The 23,345-nt window shown below is 41.1% G+C and overlaps 2 protein-coding genes across 4 annotated transcripts in view; one reads left to right on the top strand and one right to left on the bottom strand.

The window, feature by feature from the left end:
* The window catches only part of ABCA5 (ATP binding cassette subfamily A member 5), a 139,590-nt gene extending 137,494 nt beyond the window's left edge, over window positions 1–2,096 (bottom strand). For both annotated transcript variants that reach the window (XM_047756640.1, XM_047756642.1), the window contains exon 1: window positions 1,992–2,096. The gene's annotated coding sequence lies outside the window, so the exon portion shown is untranslated. The remainder of the gene's footprint in view (window positions 1–1,991) is intronic.
* Window positions 2,097–2,161: 65 nt separating this feature from the next.
* Window positions 2,162–23,345, top strand: part of MAP2K6 (mitogen-activated protein kinase kinase 6) — a 120,549-nt gene continuing 99,365 nt past the window's right edge. Inside the window, exon 1 of one of the 2 annotated variants that reach the window (XM_047757504.1) lies at window positions 2,162–2,477. In XM_047757504.1, the coding sequence (XP_047613460.1) occupies window positions 2,462–2,477 (16 nt within the window). In that variant the 5' untranslated portion in view covers window positions 2,162–2,461. The remainder of the gene's footprint in view (window positions 2,478–23,345) is intronic. The other variant, XM_047757505.1, reaches the window with a different exon arrangement.

The raw sequence follows: 23,345 nt of genomic DNA, 5'->3' as shown, positions 1-23,345 counted from the left end.
GTGACTGTCTGGCCCTGCCTGGGCTAAGTGAGTCCCTGAGCAGCTGCTGTAGCTATCCCAGGGCCTGGCCCATAGCAGGTGCTCCATCAATGTTTAAAAAGGTAAACTGGATGCACGGAAGTGGATCTCCATGCCCACATGTCTCCTGCTTAAATGAGACTTAAGGGGGAAAAAAATGTTATTTCAGTGACGCTGAGATGGTGTGTGTAAGAAAGGGAGGAACAGACAGCATGGATTTGCCGAGGACAGTGAAAGAAAGTCAATTAGTAAGTCTTTGCATCTATGCTCATGGGATTGAGATCCCTTCCTCTTAGAGGCAGAAGCTAATATGAACATGAGTGACCTTGATTAATGCTCATTAATGACAGCAGAGGGGATCAACTTAAGTAAATTAAGATTAGTTCCATGACCTATTGCATATTTGTTTGAATAGCTGATTTGCTGACTTGCAGCTGAAGCATGGTGGCCTTCTTCCTTCTGATTCATCCATTACTCAGAAGACCCTGGCTTCTTAGAATTCTTGACAAAATTCTAACAGTTTTCATCAGCAGCCATCAAATATAGCTGAACCTTCTTTCCAGTGCCTCTTTTTGCTTTTCACTACTGACCTGAGCTATCTCTAAGCCTCTCCTGGTTTCAACCCACCTTGATTGCTGAGGACAAATTTACCTTCTTGAAAACCTGGGGAGTTCCCATTGTGGCTTAGCAGTAACAAACCCAACTAATATCCATGAGGATGCGGGTTTGATCCCTGGCCCTGCTCAGTGGGTTAAGGACCCAGCATCGCCATGAGCTGTGGTATAGGTTGCAAACATGGCTCAGATCCCGCATTGCTGTGGCTGTGCGGTAGGCCAGCAGCTGCAGCTCTGATTCGACCCCTAGCCTGGGAACCTCCATATGACACGAGTACGGCCCTAAAAAAGCAAAAACAAAAAACAAAAAAACAAAACCAAGGCCTGGATTCAGTTATACTCCTTTTCAAAGCCCTTTTACCACGTCCCAAGTACCTGCAGAATAAAGTCCAAACCTCTGGCCTGACTTTAAGGCCTTGTGCAGTCCACTCTGAATGCAAGGCAGCTTGGTGGCATCCTTGTGTGGGAAACAGGCTGTCTTCAGACTCCCACTGGGCTTGTTCACACCTCCGAAGCCTCACACCCTCAATTCCTCCCTCCTTACCTTAAAAGCACATTTCTGAGTCTGGTCTAATCAGTGATGTAGAAGTCCACGCTCACATCAGCCCAGGTCCCTTCACTCCTGTCTGTTCCCTGCATGGAACAGTCTATGCCTCTCTAGCTTCCCTGAGAAGGGGTGACCCTGTTTTCCACCAGGACGCTTGTCCAGCCCCTAGCTGTGAGCAGTGCTAGATAAACAGATGACCCAAGGTCCTAGAAAGGTGCCTGGAACACCCAAGAAGCTTAACAAAAGTCTGTACATTTTGCTGAATACATTCAAGATATTTGATTTTATTAATTTAAAATAACCACCCACTTTCTCCCTGAGGCCAGGGACTTTCCTCCCCCCAGGTGAGAAAAAAACATCTAAACATTTTAACTCTGATAAAATTGGCTTTGACACACAAAGAGCAGAACTTCCTCTTTTAACCCTTCCAGAAATGAGAACTCCTCAATCTCCCCACCTCCGCCCCGCCCCCATACTGAATTTCAGATGGCTCAAAAATAACCGACCTGGATCATTTCTTATTCAATAAAACTTTGCATTTTCTCTGCAGTTACCTCCACCCAGGCAAATCAGTACCAAATTCTCCATGCGAGAAAAAGATTTTTAAAAAATGGAGATGTCAGGGAAAAGCGTCTACAGGCAGCAGTCCAACAGGTGCTGCCCTGCAAGCACTTCAACACCGAAACAGACCTTCTGAGCGGGCCGAGTGCTTCTTAGCCAGCCTAATATGTTTTTAGCTCCTGTTCCAGGAGCTTTTCGACAACAAAAATGCCCGCTCCCCTTGGCCTTGCCCTTTTTCTCCCATCACTTACTACCGAGTGCGTGCCTGACTTGTTTATCTGGACGCAATCTTTGTCGCACCCAGTCATCTCGCTCAGCGACCCGTGCAACCACGTTTCCTTAAATCAGAGCCCGGGGGACTCTGCTCGGGAACTACATTTCCCAGCGGCCCCCGCGCCCTTCGCAGGAAGGACGTCTGCGCACTAAGATACTCAGTTCCAAGTTTGGAGCTTTTAGCTGCCAGCCCTGGCCCATCATGTAGCTGCAGCACAGCCTTCCCTAACGTTGCAACTGGGGGAAAAATCACTTTCCAGTCTGTTTTGCAAGGTGTGCATTTCCATCTTGATTCCCTGAAAGTCCATCTACTGCATCGGTCAAGAGAAACTCCACTTGCATGAAGATTGCACGCCTGCAGCTTGCATCTTTGTTGCAAAACTAGCTACAGAAGAGAAGCAAGGCAAAGTCTTTTGTGCTCCCCTCCCCCATCAAAGGAAAGGGGAAAATGTCTCAGTCGAAAGGTAAGAGTCTATTTGCATTACTTGCAAAAATGCAAAGGGTTGTGCATGCATTTATGAATGCATGGATGCAATTTTCGCCTGGCGATTGCATTTTTAAGTTTGAGGTTTTCCACAGCTCAGTTGCATTTCCTGTTTAGTATGTGTCTTTTTTTTGCAGACACAGAGAGTTCCTGTAAGGCAGGGCTTGCAGTTCAGCTGTGCATTGACGTTATTTGCATTCTTCTGCTAGGATTACTGAGCTCTTTTTGCCTTTTGCACAGTCAGGAGAGATAGAGCAGGTTGGTAGCGTCTAAATGTGCAATGCTTTATATAATTGTAAAATTCTTTGGTATGCACACAAATAATAGGTTCTTTTATGTGCAACAGGAATACAAACTTTTAAGAAGTCTGTAGATGAAGATGAAAGGTAAAACTCGAGTTAAACTAGTAGGAAATTAATGTAATCTTATATTCCTTTGGGAATGAACCGTCGCGGTGCCAGTATTTAGCTAAATTTCCATTGATAACGCTTTGAACATTAAGCAACTTTTGATTTTTAAAGGAAGTAAAGGTGAAGTGTGAATAAATAGCATATTACAAAAAAGCAGACAAGAAGTCTTTCTCTTCCGAGATTTTGCACTTTACACCAATTGCTTATTGGTTACGGGTATTTAGAAGAAGCAGCATGGATATTTTATGTCTTCCCATTTGGGAGATGCTTTGCATCTCGAGGGAAAATACTGGGAGAAAAACTGTACTTTTAAGCATTACCCAGCGTGGGGGGACTGGACTGTTTCATTAACAACCATAATGAAATCTTTAAAGTGTGTAATTGCATATATTTAATCAGCTATAATAGGTCAGAAGTTCAGGGTTATGATTGTTTTGTTTTTTCCTTAAAAAGTTTTTTTTACAAAGTTGTATTTTGCAGGCATAAAGTCACGCTGGGGAGGGGATTAAAAATATACAAATCTTGACATGGCCTTAGGGAGCTGAGGGAGTGTTGTCAGGTGTCCCTGGGACCGTACGTAAGTCACTTGTTTCAGAGCAAATCGTTATTGACCATAGAGAAAGCATATGCCCTGTGAGAAGGTATGGAAAGAAGAGGTGAGTTAGGCACTTAGGTGAGTTAGGCTACACAAGGCACTACATAAGTAAGACCCGGTGAAACCAAAGTGTCCCATAAGCTTTTTGCTACTTTTTGGGGAGTTGTTGCATCACTTTTTAGTTCTATCTGACGGAATCATACATCTCAGTCCAAGGACATAATATATATTATTAAGATTCAAAGTGGGGCTTTTCTTTTCTTTGGCTATTGGGGGAAAATGGAAATCCGAAAAGCTAAGAGTGTGGAAGTACCTAGGAATTGATATTATGAAGTGCAGATATGTATTAATGTAGGGAAAACCTACCGTCTCCTGATTGAGCAGAGAAATAACAGCTTAGAAGGGGCATTCCATGCTTTGATGTATTGAAAAGATGGCATCGAGTTACTTTGCATTTGGTGTACACCGACATTCGTTTGTGTGTGTGTGTGTGTGTGTGTGTGTGTGTGTGTGTACAGGATTTGGGGACATGCAAAAATATTTCATAGGTAGTTGCTTCCTTCCAGGACTTTACCATGTGGTTGGTGAAGGAGAGAGCATGTATACATACCCTTGTGATACGAGATAATTGCATAGATAGTGAAGTAAAATGGCACAGTTGGAATTTAGAGATGGACCTGATCTCTCTAGGAGATGGGAAGGTGGTGCTGTAGTGATCTGATCTTTAGTTTAGGGTTTAAACTAAATCAGGTTTCTTTTTGCATTTTGGGGGGCTCCCTCCTAAGGTAGTTATTTCCTAACAGAGTAAGTTGGGAAGCTGAAAGAGATGTTAACGTAGCTCTCTTTTATTATGGGTGCCCCCATAATAGATCTGGTACTGGTCATTCTTCAAATTATTTCCCATTTATCCAAATAGTTTTCTTAATTGGGCCCCATTGGAAGATGGATCTGGTATGAATGTGGGATTCCTGTCCAAAAAGAAAGTTATTGATGGAAGAAAGTGGGTGATCATTTCAGAAGTGCCAAAAAGACTTTTGGCCTGGACTTTAAATATGGAATTGGCCTAATTCAGCCACGGTAATCTCAAAAGGCCAAGATGGGATTTTTTTGTTTTTGTGGGGTTTTTTTGTTTTGTTTTGTTTTGTTTTTGTTGCAGTACCAAACTTCTTTGTAATGCTGTAACCAAATGGAATGAAGGAAAAGTGAAAGGTGGCTACAACCTCATAGTATTGAAGAATTTAACAACATGTTCAATTCAAGGACCTTTACGAACTTTCTAGATCACTATAATTCGGTTTCACAGACCTCTAATTTAAGGCACAGCAGAGGCAAAAGAATTACAGACTCCCTGGGAGCTGGAAGGACTGGGTTACCTCTTTCCAGCCTTACCAGCAGTGAGATTCTGAGAAAGAATTTCTTAAAAAGAAATTTCGTTTTCCACAGTTGTAACTTTAGGTGGTATGCTTTTCAGCTTGTTTATATTAGCTGTCTGGGGTTGAGCTGACATTTTTCAAATATTAAAGTGGAAGAATGCCTTTTGAGGAAATCTGAAATGTAAGTTAACAGGAAGGGCACCCAGAAAGTGCTGGAATTCCTGCACTTTACAGGAAGACAGGCTACAGGAAAAATGTGTCATCTACATTCCCCTGGAGAGTAAAACTATTGTTATCAGCCATAATGATCTGAGGGGAGGGAGTGAACGAGGGAGGGAGGGCTGGCTGTCTGGCATCTCCCAGTTCACCTGAAAATATACAAAAAGTGTGACCCTGTGAAAAATGCACTTTTCCCTCTACTCACCTTAAAAAATATTAGTTCATCTTAATTTAAGATGGTAATAGGTAAATCATGTCATGGGAACTATATCTAAGGCATAATTCAAAAGCATGTAGAAGAGTGGTAAGCAAGGACTTAACCCTACTGTGGGTTCTTTGCTTCTGTAATTCATTCCACCCTGGGATATGAAATGTGTAAATTTCTCATTCTGCAAATTCCTTTGTTAGGTTGTACCAGAGAGACTTGTCATGCCTAGCCTGTAATCTGAGCCAGTATGCTTTGTAACCTCGTACATCTCAGGACACAAAATCAGAATAGGTACCCTGGGTTTCCTGAGTTTGTTTTATATCAGGGGGCCATACATTACTTTATCACAGGCTGCAGGTCAGCTGCAGGGGCTTTCTGGGGGTCTCTTGGCGGTAAATTTGGCACTGGGGGAAAGGGTTGAGATTCTCATTCCTTTGTTTTTCACAGATTAATATCATTATAACTATTTTACATTGTTTTCAAGTCTGAAAGGTCTATAAGGAATATTTTTAAAAGTGAAAAAGTACATAAATAATACTTGTTTCTTGTAGAAACATTTTAAGAATCACTAGTTACATTTTGCATATATACTCTTGGACTTTTTTTTTTCCATTTTAAATATGTGTAAATGAATACCTCCAAAATGTGTATAAAATTATCTAGTTACTTTTTGTTTCAGTTACCAATAATGCCATGAAATACTCCAAGCTGATATATTACATTAATAATATCTAATTCTAGTGTATTTATTTAAATAGCACATTAATGTTTAATAACTTTCAATATTATGAAAACAACATGGTAGTCATCCCAGTTCATACATAATTATGCATACTTCGACTAAATTCCAGGACACAAAACTATAGGCTATGTAATTGTTTTCCATGTCCCATTCTTTCCTTCACCTTTTAAAAATAGCTATTTAATTGCTACAGAAACAATTCAGACCCATTGAAAAAAATTCAAGCCAAAGAGAAATCCATAATAAGAAAACAAAAATCACTCAAAGTCACACCACCCACAGTTAATTACTAAACACTTTTTGGTGACTATCTTTCTGCATTTGTATATACATACATAAATTTGCATAGGTGTTCTTTTACACCCTATATATGATATTTTGCAACTTGCTTTGCTTTATACTCTGCCATATATCTTGGACATCTTTCCAGATTCATGCACATACAGCTACCTCATTCTTTTTAACAATTGCTCATTTTAATTTGTAAGAATGTAGCTGTTTAATCAATCTCCAATTGGACTTTCACATAGTTCCATTTTTTTTTTTAACAGCTGTAACTAAAACGGAAAGGAATACCTTGAACACACATCTTTGCACATTGGTTCAGTTATCCTTTTAGGATGAATTCCTAGAAGTGGAAGTGAGAGCAGAGGGCATGGATATATTGCACTCCAGAAAACCAACACTTATCCTTATTCTTACCAATAATGTTTGGAAGTGCCTATTCTTTCCTTTTAAGCATCCTGGTAAATATTGTCAAATAAATTGCTCTTCACATGCTCAGCTTTCTTTCATCCTGGGTATAATAATTTGAAAAAGAAAATCTTTGCCAATTTGATAAAAAGTATTAATATTTTACTATTATTTGCATTTTTTAGTGATAAAGAATTTGAATTTTAATCTTTTGGACATTTGTGTTTCATGTGTGTGTTTCTTTTTTTCTTCATAAAATGTATCTTTAAAAATTTAATTTGGGGATCAGGGAGTTCCTATCGTGGCTAAATGGTTAACGAACCCAGCTAGCATCCATGAGGGCACAGGATCAATTCCTGGACTCACTCCGTGGGTTAAGGATCTGGTGTTGCCATGAGCTGTTGTGTAGGTTGCAGACACGGTTCGGATCTCAAGTTGTTGTGGTTGTGGTGTAGGCTGGTGGCTACAGCTCTGATTCGACCCCTAGCCTGGGAACCTCCATATGCAGCGAGTGCCACCCTGAAAAGACAAAAAAATAAAATAAAATTAATTTGGGGATCAACTTATTTTTGAAGTTAGGCCAGAACATTCCAAGATGGCAGAGCTTAAGTAATCATGGTTGAAATTTGGGTTCAACTTTCATGCATTTAGACAGTTAGTTCCCTGGTGAGTTCTGATTTTAATTTTAATCAAAATATATTAAGTAAATACATATTTTATAAACTCATTTTGTTATACTGTCTATAGCTATCCAGATCCATATGAAAATGATAAGGAAAATATAATAATTTGATTTAAATTCTATCTGCAATTTACTAACTTCTGGACATTCTGCAGTTTTAGTTATCTCTACAGGCAGAAATGGTTTTGCTTTGATTTCATTCTCACATAGCACCTGTTTGTGTTATGTGCATTGTTGAAGAATAAACCTTTTTTTTTAAATTTTTGTCTTTTTAGGGCCACACCCTTGGCATATGGAGGTTCCCAGGTTAGGGGTCGAATCAGATCTGTAGCCGCTGTCCTATGCTGCAGCCACAGCAACAGCAGATCTGAGCCACATCTGTGACTTACACCACAGCTCACAGCAAAGCTGTGACCTACGCAGCTCATGGAAAAGCCAGATCCTTAACCCACTAACAGGGATTGAACCTACATCCTCATGGATACTAGTCTGATTCATTTCTGCTGAACCAAGATGGGAACTCCAAGCCTTTTTTCTTTTAAGGTTCATGTGCAATTCCTAATCATAAAAGGTGTTTTACTTTAGTTTACTAGATGTGTTAGAAGAATTTAGCAAGGATCCACTTTTAAAAAAAATTTTATTTCTTTTTGGTCACACCTGTGGCATGCAGAAGTTCCTGGCTAGGGATTGAACCCATGCCACAGAAGTGACCTGAGCCACAGCAGTGGCCTGAGCCACAGCAGTGACAATGCCAGATCCTTAACCCTCTGAGCCACGAGGGAACTCCAGCAAGGATCCACTGATCATTTCACAAATTATATCAGGTCAGTCACACTTCACACTTCACATAATTTATACATCCGGATAGTAGAATTTAGAGCTATGAAAGGAGTTTTATAGTCTAATCATCTTATTTTACAAATGAGCAAAGTGAAGCTTTGAAGCAAGTGATTTGCCTGGAGAGCCATAGGTAGGACTCACGTTTTCTGATTCTCTTCCCCAATGTTCTTCTCACTAAACCACACACAAACACTAGTAAGCCACATTTATGAAATTTTTTTTTCAGAATCTTTAGTGTATTTCACATTTTTTGTTTTGTTTGTTTTTGTGGGGAGCGGCTGGCAAGGAGAGCTGACAGTACAATCAGCAGGGGTTCTTTTGTCTGTGCCCAAGAAATGGCCATACATGAATCATGGTGATGGAGTTTCTTACCAATTTTCTGCCAAAGGATGTTTTGCAAATGCTCTCATTTAAATTCCCAATGCCTACACTATACAGCTGCAAGTTTTAACCACTGTAATTGTTGTTTGCCTTTTATGGATGATCTTTGAAAGCGCCTGCTGGGTAGCTAACAGTTCTTCTTATGTATTTTTGCATCTTTGCCTTTTTCATTTAGCACTGTACTTGTAAATAGTAGGTGCTCAATAAATGTCTGACAATGAAAGTATTTTTCATCCATGAGGGTCTCTATCATATTTCCCCACATTTTATTAAAGTTTTGGGGTAATTTAATTACACTGCATTTCGTCCTGGGCTTCCTTCCTTGCATTCATAGTCCCATTATATCTTTGCTTGATTATTTGGAATTTGCAAGGACAGTATAAAAAGCAGCCTATACTGGCTGAAGAAGTGTCATTTCTCCTACCCAGGCCCTCTAAAGGTTGTATGATCCTTGGCTAACTTTTTAAAATATGCAGAACTAAGATGAATTGTTTGAAGAATCCAGCGGGATGGGATGGAAGGGAATTTCTTGGTTGTGTACTGGTTTTATAAGTTACCTCTGAACTTGAGACTCTGAAGTGTTGTCAGAGATCATCTGAAACTTTTTAACAGGTGGCTGCCCTATGACAAAACAAGGAACTCTGCAGGGATAACCCCCCAAATGGAACAATGTTCCACTTCCTCCTCGACCATCACCACCGTCTCTGCCTCCCCTTTTCCGTCCTCAGTTTTCTTTCCCACTCTGCTTCCTCAGATGGTCTTTCTTCCCTGAGCTGGTCCATGGGACATGGTTCTTAAAACCCCCTCTCTCTACATTGACAGGATATTCAGATCATAACCTACACACACGAAGTCTATCACACATCATCATAATTTAGTCTGCTTGGTTCTAAGTTGAAGCATTAAATAAGCATGTACTTATTTTCTAGTCTGTATATCCCTCCTTAGGTTGAATTGGAATCTGCCTTGTGTTTTTTAAGAAACCAAGGCTATAGATCTCATGCCCATCACAAGCCACCCCCAGATACCCATCATCATCATCACCAGCATCATTGCCTATATTTATGTCAGTCACTTCAGATATCATGCTTTGAACATAAAGCCTATGGGGCCAGATACAGTTGTCATTAATTGACAACTGATGAAACTGAGGTTCAGGTCAGTTAAGTAACGTCTCCTGGCTGGACAGCCAGCAAGCAGCCCAGGCAGGATGTAAGGCCAGGCTTGTCTGGACATGGGGCCCAAGCTTATAACCAGGGGCCAGCAAATTACAGCCTGGGGGCCAAATCCAGCCCCACCTGTTTTTTTTTTTTTTTTTTTCCTTCTTTTATCTTTTTTATGGCCGCCCCGTGGCATATGGAGTTCCCTGGCCAGGGATCAGATCTGGGCTGTAGTTGTGACCTACACTGCAGCTGTGGCAAAACTGGATCCTTAACCCACTGTGCCGGCCGGGGATCGAATCTGCCTCCCAGAACTCCAGAGACACTGCTGATCCCTTTGCACCACAGCGGGAACTCCCAGCCCCACCTGTTTTTAAGTACAGTCTGTGAGCTAAAATGGCTTGTACATTTCCCAGTTATTGGGAAAAGAATAACATTTCCTGATACAGGAAAATTATATAAAATTCAGTCAGTGTCTGCAAATAAAGTTTTATTGGAACACGGCTATTCTCATTCATTTATTTGTTGTCTTGGGCTGCTTCCCCACCATCCCCCACCTCACCCAGACATAGAGTCAGACAGTTGTGATGGAGACTGTGTGTACCACAAAACGAAAAATATTTATCCCCTGGCCTTTTTCGAAAAACATTTGCCGACCTTGCCCTTTGTGGCTTTCCTCAATCAAGTAATGAATCCTGTTCCATATTGCATTCCTCTTCAGCTTTAATTGGAAGTTGTTAACCTGGATAACTACTCACCCGTGACTCCACTAGTGACCTCTGGGGCCCAGCCCACAGGAAACGTCTGAGTGGTGTTTCTCCTGGTTGTAAGATATGTCGGCCATTGCTCATTTCCGCCCGGCAAAGCTACCCGTCTCCTTTAGCCCATCCTGGGGTCCTTTCCCTTCAGCTGCCCTCTTCCTGTTTGCTTTACAAGTCTTCTCCTTTCTTGTCTTTCTTTATCCTTTTCCTGGAGAAGCCGTTCATGAGTTCTGCCCCTGGTCCCTTCATCCAGCCCTTTGTCATTCCACACTTTATTTAAAAAGCAGATAGACTAAAAAACGTCTCTCTCGTGGAACCACCATTGCCTGGCTTTGTTGATTGTTATCATGACCCAGTTCAGAGGTGCCATCATGCCTTTTGTCTGGAGTGAGGACAGACGCCTCTCTCCATCACAAGGTCACTTCCGTCTCACCCAGACAGAGTTCAGGTCATTGTCTTCTACAAAGGTTAGAGCCATTTTCTCACATTAACTCCTCCAACCCTGGGTAGAGTTTTCTTTTGGGTATGAGTATCCTTTTGCATTCAGAGTCATTGCTATTGTGGGAAGTGTGTGTATTTAGCAGGGAAGGTCCCTGTGGAGGTTCTCCAGATGGTGGGGATGGAGGCTACATGAGGCCAGAGTGGCTTCAGGAGGATGAGCCAATTTGCTGACCTTTTCTAAAATGAGGTCAATTTAAGTCCCATACGAGGAAGTGCTATAATTTCTACCATCCTAAGATGGTAGCACCACTGTTGATTCTTTCTATATTCCAGATACTGCGCTTAGTGATGAACATGGATTAATTACCTTATTCGTTCTTCATTAGGGCTTAATGAGGTGATGCCCAATTTTGTATATGAGCAAAGTGAGGCCAGAGGTGAAATATCAGGGATGGTAGTGGCAGAGCAGTAGCAGTAGCAGTAGCGTTAATCAAGGTCTCTGTGATCCCAGAACCTGAGCAGGAGCCATTTTCTCACATTAACTCCTCCAACCTTGGGTAGACAGTTTTCTTTTGGGTATGAGTATCCTTTTGCGTTCAGAGTCATTGCTATTGCGGGAAGTGTGTGTTTACTTGACTTGTTACTCCATAATAAATTTCTGAACCCATGACCCAATAGTCCTGGTTGGAGATAGAGAACATGAATGGAGGATATTATCTCCAAGAAGATAATATTCCATCGAGCATGTGTGCGCATGCACACACACACACACACACACACACACATAAACACGCAAGAATATTACTCAGCCATTAAAATGAAAGAAATAATGCCATTTACAGCAACATGAATGGACCTAGAGATTATCATACTACGCAAAGTAAGTAAGAAAGACAAAAGGCTAATACAATATGGTATCACTTAGATGTGGAATCTAAAATACAACACAAATCAACATATCTAAGAGACAAAAAGAGACTTACAGACATAGAGAACTTGTATTTCCCAAGGGAGAGAGGTGAGTGTTGGAGGTAAGGATTGAGAGTTTGGAATTAGCAAAGGCAAACTATTATATATAGGACTGATAAACAACAAGGCCCTACTGTATAGCACAGGGAACTACTGAATGCAATAGCCTATGATAAAACTATAATGGAAAAGAATATGAAAAAAGATTTATGTATATACACACACATATATATATGTGTAACTGAGTCACTTTGCTCTACAGCAGAAATTAACAGTGTAAATTAACTATATTTCAATAAAATTTAAAAAAAAAGAAAAAGAAAACACGAGTGTATTCCATGGAAATGTGTGTATAGCAGGTCCAGTTATGGTAATTAGGAGGCGCTGACCTCTGTCTACCTATATATAGGTTCCTTTTAACCTGTTACTATTAAATTCTATGATTTAATAATCATAGAATACTGAGTCTGACTCATTCTCTGCATTAAGGTTGAATTCCAAGTACAAACTGCCCATTAGTTGAAGGAAGCTGGTTACAATTGGTCGTCTTTTTTTTTTTATAATGATTTTTATTTTTCCATTATAGCTGATTTACAGTGTTCTGTCAATTTTCTGCTGCACAGCAAGGTGACCCAGTCACACATACATGTATACATTCTTTTTTCTCACATTATCATGCTCCATCACAAGTGATCAGACATACTTCCCAGTGCTACACAGCTGGGTCCCATTGCTTATCCATTCCAAAGCCTATAGTTTGGATTAACCCCAAACTCCCATGCCCTCCCACTCCCTCCCCTTCCGTCTTGGAAACCACAGGTCTGTTCTCCATGTCCATGATTTTCTTTTCTGAGGAAAGGTTCATTTGTGCCCTATATTAGATTCCAGATATAAGTGAAATCATATGGTATTTGCCTTTCTCTTTCTGACTTACTTCACTTAGTATGAGGGTCTCTAGTTCCATCCATGTTGCTGCAAATGGCATTATTTTCTTCTTTTTTATAGCTGAGTAGTAGTCACAATTGGTCCTCTGATAGATACTGATGTGAAGTTTATGTTAAATTTCAGTAATGAATATTGATTCTATTAGCTGTCTTATAGTCTGTAACTAAGCAGATCTAAACTTTATGCGTTTCCCTGTGCAGTCAAGATAAATGCTTTTAAAATAGTAGTGAAAACATGGCCAGTTTGGTACCATACCTAAGTAGAGCAATAAGGCATTTTGGCTTGGTGATTTCCTTTCTTCTTGGTTATTTCTATGTAAAGGTAACATGCGCAGTTTCCTTGAAATTGTGAATGAACCTGCGTCTGTTTTCCTTTTACTGGATGGTGCAGAAGAAACTAAGATTACCTCTTTTTTGTGTGTGGTAGAAGAGGCAGAGGGGTTTGGGAATGAGTTTTCTTTCAAACCAATGAATTCTCCCCGGGCTTTCTCTCCAGCCAAAGCAGAACAGCTGTACCTATGCTTCAGCTATTTCCTGAGATGCCAGCCTGGAGCCATGGGAAAAGATGGTCTGGATGTTGAATGACAGGTTATTTATTTCCCTCTCTAGCCTCCTCCTCCAATCCTGCATGAGAGGGATGTGTTAGACATAAGGGTAAGGCTGCAGAACCAGTGGGAACAGAATGGCAAAGAGTGTAGGAATTATTTTGGAGTGACTGTGTGGAGACAGCCTTTCTGCGATATTTGAAATCTTTATAAGCATAGTCTCCCTACTTTATTTCCTCCATCCTGCACCCCAGATGCCTTTCCCATTGAAAAAATAATAATAATCCCAAAGACCCCAAACACATCTAAAGAGAGAACTTGGATAAGGGGTCTGTCCAGATCAATTCCACAAGGACATTTTGGACTGATGATTACGCTTAAGCTACTGTGCTAGGCAGAACCAGGCAGGAATGGCTTCTGCTCTACTCTCCCACTTACGAGCTGTGAGCCTTGAAAAATCTACTTGACCTCTAGCTTCAGTTTCCTGACCTGCTAAATGGAGAGACTGACACTCATTCACAGGATTGTTATGAAAATTCAGGAAGGCGATGTATGTAATGCGCTCTGGCCAGGACTTGGCATTCATGGTTTGTTTTTTTTTTTTTTTTTCCCCAAGAAATATTTATTTATTGAGAGCCCTTCTGGATTTGAGGCATTGTGTTCTAGTAAGCCATCAACATAGATTTGCTTTCCTCTTTTTTTTCCCTCTAACCCTTAAGGAGCTTACTAGGAGATAAGATTGCACAGAAATGTACGGAATAAAAGCGAGAATCCTAGTCAGGCTTGGAAGAGATATTATGAGTTGGAAAGCCTTACAGAGGAGGGTGGGGGAGGATCAGGAAAATCGTTACAGTGAGCACACATGATTTCAGAGCTGATGAGGAAATGGTGTCCTAGATCCAAAGTAGATATGGAGGGAATCCCGTTGTGGCTCAGTGGTAACAAACCCAGCCAGTAACCATGAGGACACAGGTTCAATCCCTGGCCTCACTCAGTGGGTTGAGGATCTGGCGTTGCTGTGAGCTGTGGTGTAGCTTGGCACTGCAGTTCCGATTTGACCCCTAGTCTGGGGACTTCCATGTGCTGCAGGTGAGGCCCTAAAAAAGCCAAAAAAAAAAAAAAAGGCAGATATGGAGAAGGATCGTCACTTCAAGATCAATGGAAGAACCAACAGAATATTGATACAGACAGAACGTTTCCTTAGGATAAAAAAAATAGAAGACACTCTCAGAAAATATCTGGAGCTTTAAAGGCCTTATTGTGTTTTTCTAAGAACTTCCTTTTTCTTACCAAGCTCTAGACTATAGTTATGGCTATGGTCACAATAGGTTAATAAATGGAACATATCGTATCTCATACTTTTAGGTGTTTTTCAGATTGTGGAAACTCCAGGAAATCTAGAGGTTAATAGTTAAACAAGTATATCATATCAACTGGGTTTATAGGCACACTGTAATTATATAAGCAAGCTGTCGGTTCAATAATCAACGTGTAGCTAGGTCAGGGGATAGTTTCCAGAGCATGGCCACAGCTGTAATTTTCATTTTTTTATAACCTGCCAACCTGCCTTTTCCATTTCTTAGTTCCTTTTCCTTTTTCGAGGATCATCTGAAGTCCTTTAGGGAAGGAAAACTGTTCTTCCGAATTCTTATTTTACTTTTCCCTTAGGAGAAGTGCACCACAAAGTTCTTTGTTTTACCCAACTTACTTAAGCATGCTATCGGGTGCTGGCAAGGGAGTTCGTAATTTTGTGTGTATTTTTTAATTTCAGAAAAATTCCACCTAAATGAGAAGTATATTTAATACAATTGCTGTTTTAATGTAATTGTTGGATTAAATCTGTTTTCCTTTCATTATCTTGGTTTCAAAAACGCAGTGACTTACAGCTCTGGAGCTCACAATAGGCTGTTTCTCAGTATAACTGGTACTAAGTCATCTTTTTTTCTCCCGGGTGACTTCATTCAACGCAGGGGCAGCAGAGTGGATTAGGCGGGTGGGCTAAATCACCCCCGGTCTGACACACGAAAGCTGCAGGGAGGTTTTTGCCTCACCTTGCTGTGCAGTTTAAGAGAACATATGACCAGCCAGGGTCATCTGCCAGCTCTGTCATCTCACTCAAGTGACTTGCCAAGTCTTCTTCTTTTTTTTAGTTTTTTGCCACACCGGTTTTTATTTTTTCTTTCAACAATTAAAAAAAAATTATCGTTGATTACAATAGTCTCTCAGTTTCTGCTGTGCATGCCAAGTCTTCTTGTTTGGGACCTTGTTCCTGTATGAGCTTCTATTTTTATAGGTAAAGTCGGAAAAAAAAATGCAGATTTAATTCTAGAATTGATTTAAGAGGGAGATTGAGAAATTTTGATACATTAGGGTTAGGATGACTTTTTTCTATCTTAAATATCAATCTTTTTTTTTTTTTTTCCTAATGTGACCTTATCCAAGGACAAGACCAAGAGCAAATCAGTATTGGTGGGGTGGGGGGTGTGGCAGATGGGTGAGAGTGTGGGGAGGGGAAGCAGATGACCATATATTTCCTTGTTGAATTTAGTAGGCATTATTGAACAGTTATACAGATAATCTGTACTGTGCATTGTGCTAGGTGACTGCAAAGGTGCCTAGAATTCCACCTCTACCCTCAAGAAGCTCACTCTCTAGGAGGATGGATGTATTCATTCACTAGGGCTGCCATAACCAAGGACCAGAGATTGGGTGACTTACACAACAGAAACATACTGGGGGCTCGACGTCTGAGACCATGGTGGCAGCAGGGTTGATTCCTTCTGAAGGCTGGGAGGAAGAGTCTCCACTCTTTTCTCCTAGCTTCTGGTAGTGTGTAGGCAATCTTTGGCATTCCTCAGCTTATAGAAGCATCACCCAGATCTTTGCCTTCATTGTTACATGACCTTCTCCCTGTGCCTTTGTCAGATGTCTCCTTTTTATAAGTGCGCTAGTCCTATTGCATTAGGGGCCCACCTCCACCCCGTATGACCTCTTCTTAATGATATATGCAACCACCCTCTTTCTAAGTAAAAGAAATGCTCACCTTCTGGGGTGCTGGGGGGTAAGATTTCAATTTAGGAATTTGGAGGAGTGGACAGAGTTCAACCTCTAACATGGGGGAGATAAGCATGTCAGCAGGTTCACACTATTGTGTGTGATATGCATGTCGGTTCTGGTACAAGGCACAGCTGGGATACCGAGGAAGGAGAGGGCATCCCTGAGAGTGCCCATTGTGGCACCGCAGAAACGAATCCGACTAGGAACCATGAGGTTGTGGGTTCGATCCCTGGCCTTTCTCAGTGGGTTAAGGATCTGGCATTGCTGTGAGTTGTGGTGTAAGTCACAGACGCAGCTCGGATCTGGCATTGCTGTGGCTCTGGCGTAGGCTGGCAGCAACAGCTCTGATTCGACCCCTAGCTTGGGAATCTCTGTATGCTGCAGGTGCGGCCCTAAAACAAACAAACAAACAAACAAAAAACCAAACAAACAAAAAAAAAAAAAGAGAGAGAGAGAGAGAGAAGGGCATCCCTTAACCTGGGAGGGATCAGGAAAGTCTGTTAGTAGAGGAAGACACTCACTTGGCAGAATGGAACTTTCAGCTTGGTGCTGCTTGGGAGAAGAAGCAAGTAAAACAGAAGCCTTGCCATCCCGTCCTTGAGCACGCTACTTGCTCTTTCTTCTGATTTTTCTGTCATTAATGACAGACTAGATGCTTCTAAACTGGGGAGTGTGTTCAATTAGAAAACACACACACACACACACACACACACACACTGTTGCTGTCTTGATTCTCCAAACAGAATTAGGGTTTGATGGCAATGAGACCAGCAAACACTTTCCTTGGTTGTCACAGGCAGCTTCCATGTACAGACACAGAGGTGGAGGTTGGGGGATGGGACATCTTTCCCTTTGTAACAAATGGTTCTAGTCCTAATGGAATAAAGCTTAAGAGGGAATGGGAGTGAGTAAGAACCAAGGATCTGTAGCCAGGCAAAGCTTATTTTTAGAAAAGGCCTGTAAGCCTTAAAAAAAAAAAAAAAAAGTACTACCCGAGTATTAACCAAGCTCTTACAATATGGATTATGAACAACAGGTCTTTTAAAGTTGTTTGTATACTTATTTGTGTTCCTAGGCAGCTTTATTTTCTTAATGCGGTCGCGGCATGTCCAGCATAACATTCTGAGTAAAAATACTAGGGCCAGCTTCAGTAAGAGATGACAATAAGGGATAAGCTGTCAGAATGTGTTATATGAGGTGGTCAGGGTAAGGTCAGTGGGAAGGAGCTTTCCCAGCTTAGGACAGATGTTCATCATCTGTCAGACTGTCCTGCTGGGGTGTTGATGGTGGCCTGCTGCAAGGGCGGGGCCCGGTGGACAACCCAGAAAAAGCCACAGGAAGGTAAGATGTCCCTCAGAGCTAGGTGGATGGCCCTGGGGCAGGTGATCCAAACTGCAGAAGAATGTGCAGCAGCAGTGAGGCCGAAAGTCCAGAAATAGATGAGTCAACATGGAAAGGAAATAAAGAAATAATAAGCAGGGATATCAGTTGGCAAGCGGGGAGCGGAGAGTGAACGGGGCTGCGGAGCCAGGGTGCAAAAGCCAGGCACGAATATACATGTTTATTTGCCTTGCGTGTTTGAAGTAAGTATCCACGTCACCTATTTCTCGCAGCTTCAGAAGCGATCTTTGTTCCTCTGGCTATTGTGTGAGGATGCCCTCCTGGGCAGCCTGGGGAGCTAGCGTGTAGAAGGATACGTGGATAAAGAGCAACAGAAACTAGTTTGGGGCCTGTTTAAAACGAGTCCAGACTTATCTCCCCACCGAGTACCTGCGCACGGCTCTCTTAAGTGGGACCAACAGAGTCAGAGGAAAACAGGAAACCGTGAATCAGCTGGATTGTCAGGCCACTTGTTTTAGGACTAAAACCAGCTACTGATTTTCCACCTCAGATTAGGAGGTGAATACGGTCCAGTGTGAAAAAGCAGCTCTGACAGCTAGACATCCAATTCCAGGGCAAAGCTGGGAAAAAGAAAGGCAACTTCTCGAGGAAAAGTTTGTGCTGCTTTTCCGTTCTAAAAGGATATCGAGCCACTTGAAACGAGTATAATATATGTCCATTGGACTGAAAAAAAGTATATCGGGAATGTACCATCCCAGTCTTTGCAAAAGCAATTGGGCAGTGTTTAGACACTGTACAATTTTGTTCCCATTTATGAGGATCTATCCTATAACAGCGAGGAATTTTTGAGTGCGAACTGTGTGCAAGGCTTCGTGGTAAGCACTAAACTTATTGTTGCTAATCTTCATAAAAACTTGAGAGGTAGGTAAAAATATTCCTGTTTTATAAAGGAAGAAATTGGAACTCGGGTTAATAACTTGCCCAAGATCCTGCAGTTAGTGGTTGCAGAGCTGGGATTTGAATTGAGTTCATTTAAATTCCAAAGTTCATGTTTTTCACTATGTAACTGCTATGTCAAAATAGTGAAAAATAGAAACGCTCTATTGCATAATAATAAGGGAATAGCTTAAGTTACAGATGCTATCCGCTACAATATGTAAGGAAGGAAGGCAGCAGCATTAGTGGAAAGATGCCTAAGACCTGGGAAGAATGGACGTAAATATACAGGTAGAGGGATCACAGGGTTGTGTATGTGTTTGTGTATTTGTGTGTGTGTTGTCTTACCTCAAATAAAAGAGTCTTTATTAAAGAGAATCTTATTGAATCCAATTGCAGGAGGTAGAGCTGGGCCTGGCAGGAACCAAGAAAGGTATTTTCTGACTCCTCCTCTCTCTCCTGCTTTGCAGGGGACCTCATTCTGCTTTTCTCAAAGAGACTTCAATCTTTCTCCCTGCAGATCAGGCTTTTGCCACCTCGTCAATCTGCACATGGTTCAAAAGATCTACAAGTTCTGCATCTATGTGACTTTGTAATTTGAGAACCCACCATTCTTTGTCTAGTGACAGCCTCTGGTCTGAGATCAAAATCTCTCATTTGCAAAAGAGAAAAAAAATTTCTGCTGATGAATGGCTGCTGGATTGGCTGGATCTGAGTTAGGTGTTCAATGAGGATTAAACACATGGCTCTCTGACCACTTAGAGGTGCTGGAGAAACAGGTTATCTGAGTAGGGGCCTAAGTGAGACAAATGGATTGACATAATTAGTAAAGCAGACTGGAAGGAAATACATGAAAAAATGAAAACAATGAATACGACTGCTTGAATGCCTGAACTTGAATGAAGTTTTGACAGTTTTGCGACCTGTGATATTTTATATTGGCATAATATCTCAAAAATTTGCATACTATTAATAATGAAGAACTTGGTGATTAAAGAAGGAGCTGTGTTTACTCCAATTCTCTCCTAGTTTCTGTGAGTGGAAGAGGCTCACACCATATATACCATCATTTGTCCTGCTGGCAGCTGCCCTTAGAAGGAGGCCACTTGAGCAGTAAACACAGCAGTAATACCATCTGGTGAACACACTGAGTCAATGCTCGGGGAACTCAAGAACAGCACAGAAAAGGCAAAGCGATGCTGTCTAATGGCTAAGTGATAAACACAAGATTAACGTTCCAGTGATGTGACAGTTGCCCAGGTATACGTGGTACCCAGAGTCTGGTCAATTACATAGGTACCTCGCACAATGTAAAGAGTTTAGAACCAGGGGGTGTTATATTTAGGCTGAAAACTTCATTTTATAGAAGAAGCAGGTCGATCAAGGAAGGTTAAGTAATTGGGAAACCCAAGGTGACAGTGGGTTGGGTGGGGAAGACATCTCCAGATTGCACTGTTGTTAGCCCAGGTGCATCTGATGCTAGGGTAACCTTTGACTCTCTGGGGAGCCCTTCTATTCGTCCTATAAAGACAAAAACTAACCTCTGAGGCTTAAATATGAAAAGTAAACGAGAGCACTAGGCACAGGAAATCAGGACTTCTGTTTATTCAATTGGCCATCAGATGATTGAATGGCTCTGTTCAATCATGCATGCTGTCATTCATCCATTTATTCACTCTCTGGCCATTTATTAGATGATTCTTGGTGTGGTTCACAGCGCGGTATCAGGGAGGGTGCAGGGGGATGATTCCTACTTTCAGGAAGCTCCCATTCTAACAAGGGAGAGACGTGTGTATCAACATTTGTGATTTAAGAAAGGATTCAAAGGAAGGGCTAAACAACTTCTTGGGTCTTGGGACGTGAATGGGAGAGCTGGAGATTGGGTGAGGCGGGGGAGTCCAGGCAGCCCCAGCTGTGCTCTGGGGGGCAGTATGTGAGTTCATGAGTGTCCAGGAAATCCTAAAGTCTGTGTGGCTGCAATGTAGGGGGTCTTCTAGCAGAGCAGTGAAGTGAGGGAGGAGAAATAGGCAGGGGCCTGAGGTACAGAAGGCCTGGCAATTCAGGATGCATTCATTTTCTGACTCAAATACACAGCATGAAGTAGAACTACGAGAGGGTTTCTTCCAGCAGCTAGATTAATATAATTTTGTATTTTAGACTCAACTCTACATCCATGTCCCTTAGCAACAGGTTTTGTTAATATTCTGAGCTCGAGATGAAGTGGAGAGCCAAATTGGCAATGGAGAGCTTTCCTTTGGCAAGTCTACGATGAACTTTCTTTATCAGTTAGGAAAAAAGAAAAAGATATCAAGCTTTATAGGAAAGAGTTTGCAGGGGTTGATTAGTATCGAAGGTAGTTTTCTTTAACTACCATTTGATGACTCAACTCATAATGACGTTTTGTTGGCGTTTCACCAACTCACACTTGCCTCTGCAACAGGACATGCCTTGAGGTCTGATTATACGGTTTTCATTCCTAGGGGCATGTCTCCCACCCTGCCTTTTTTTTTTTTTTTTTTTGGTTTTTAGCTACTCAACATTTCTGCCTGCCAAGACCAGGAGATGGCCTGCTTTACCCCATCTGTTTTCCTCCCGTGAGGTCAGGCGAGTGCTACTTAAATCTGCGTGCCTGCCATGATGGAGGTTTTACTAAACAGAATCCCCAGCTCCTTGTTCTAGAGCCTGAAATTCTAACTAGCTGGCCCTTTGGAAGTGGGTCTTGATCTCTGAAAAAGAAAAACATGCCCCATGGTTCCCAGAGTCTTACAAAAGTGTGCAAGGGAGCACCTAGGTGATGAGGAAATCCAAAACCAAGCCTAAGGTGGTTGCTTCAAATTTTATGAGCAGTTCATATCATTTTCATGTTATTTTCAATTCTTTTCTAACTTGAAATTTCCAAAGTCTATATCCATAGCCTTGCATAGGTCTTAGCAACAAACTTAGCAACAAAGCAGAGAAAAAAAAAATTAACCAGTTTTCTGTTTTTTCACTTGATTTGTAATCTCATTTGCTTCATTTTAGCTCCTTGGGCCTTCATTTCCTTGTAACTGGAATGATCACAAACATTCTAATATTTTAAAGACATGCCTAATTCGATTTGGAATATACATTACAACGAAAACATGTGGAAAGCACTGTGATAGATACAGTGCAGATACAGAAGCACGAAATTAAGATGGGTGAACCCTAGTGAATGAAGTATTTTAAACAGTTCACCTTCCCTCAACTCCAGTTGGGCTCAAGAAAATCATCCATGCTTTTACTGGTGGAAGTTTGGAAGAAATTAACTACTTAAACTATACTCTCACTGTAACCTGAATTTATATTTAACTGGACTCTGGTTTGTTTTCCAAATGTCATTTATCTGTTTTTGATCCTCTAAGACTAAAAGGTAAACATGGTCCAGCAATCCCACTCCTGGGCATCTATCCAGAGAAAACTCTGATTCAAACAGATACATGCAGTCCAGTGTTCAGAGTAGCGCTATTTACAAGAGCCAAGACATGGAAGCCACCAAGTGTCCATCGACAGAAGAATAGATCAAGTACATGTGGTATATACATACAGTGAAATATTACTGAGCCATAAAAAAGAAGGAAGTAATGCTCTTTGTAGCAATATGGATGGACCTAGAGATTATCATACTAAGTGAAGGAAGTCAGAGAAAGACCAGTCTCATACAATATCACTTATATGCGGAATCCAATAAAAAATGAACTTATTTACAAAATAGAATCAGACTCACAGATTTTGAAGTCAACCTTATGGTTACTAAAGGGGAAAGGTATGGGGGGTATAAATTAGGATATGGGGATTAACGCTATTACACATAAAATAGGTAACTAACATGTACCTACTGTATAGCACAGGGAACTATACTTACTATCCTGTAATAACCTATAATGGAAAAGAATCTGAAAAAGAATATGTGTGTGTGCGTGTAACTGAATCACTTTGTTGTATGTGTGAATCTAACACAACAATGTCTATTAACTATATTTCAATTTAAAAAAAGAATAAATTGTGGAGATTGAGGAAGAACTTTGTTCATTGTGTAAGTTATAAATCCAAGACTATATGACCAAGAAAGGTAAGGAAGTCTTCAAAAAAAGGACAGACGCAGCTTTATGGGTTGTTTTAGATCTGATGTTCCTCGAAGTTAAAAAAAAAAAAATCTGAAATACATTTCAATCGTTTGGAATTGATTTAAAAGAAAAAAGTACATGTGCTGCCAGCAGTGTTAGACTGCAAACAACACTTTAAAAGAAGTACAGCTGTCACACTTCTCTGTCCTCAGTAGAGATTTAACCTTGCAAAGATAGCAAGTTTGCAAATGAACAGATCTCATCTAAATTCCATCCTTTTTCCCTGGTTTCTGCCACCCCAACTCTACCCTCTCTAAAGAGCACAATCGTTTGGTTTTCTTGATTCAAAGAACACTTTTTCCTTTTTCTCACTGTTGGATATGCTAGTTATCAGGCAGATTTAAAATGAGGATTAAGGAAGAAACACTGTCATTTAAAAAATTGTAGGGGGTTCCTGTCGGTGGCT

This window comes from Phacochoerus africanus, chromosome 14, assembly GCF_016906955.1.
Source record: "Phacochoerus africanus isolate WHEZ1 chromosome 14, ROS_Pafr_v1, whole genome shotgun sequence".
Classification (NCBI taxonomy): Eukaryota; Metazoa; Chordata; class Mammalia; order Artiodactyla; family Suidae; genus Phacochoerus; species Phacochoerus africanus.
Note: the sequence above shows the minus strand (reverse complement) of the source record. Positions and strands in the feature narration are given on the sequence as shown.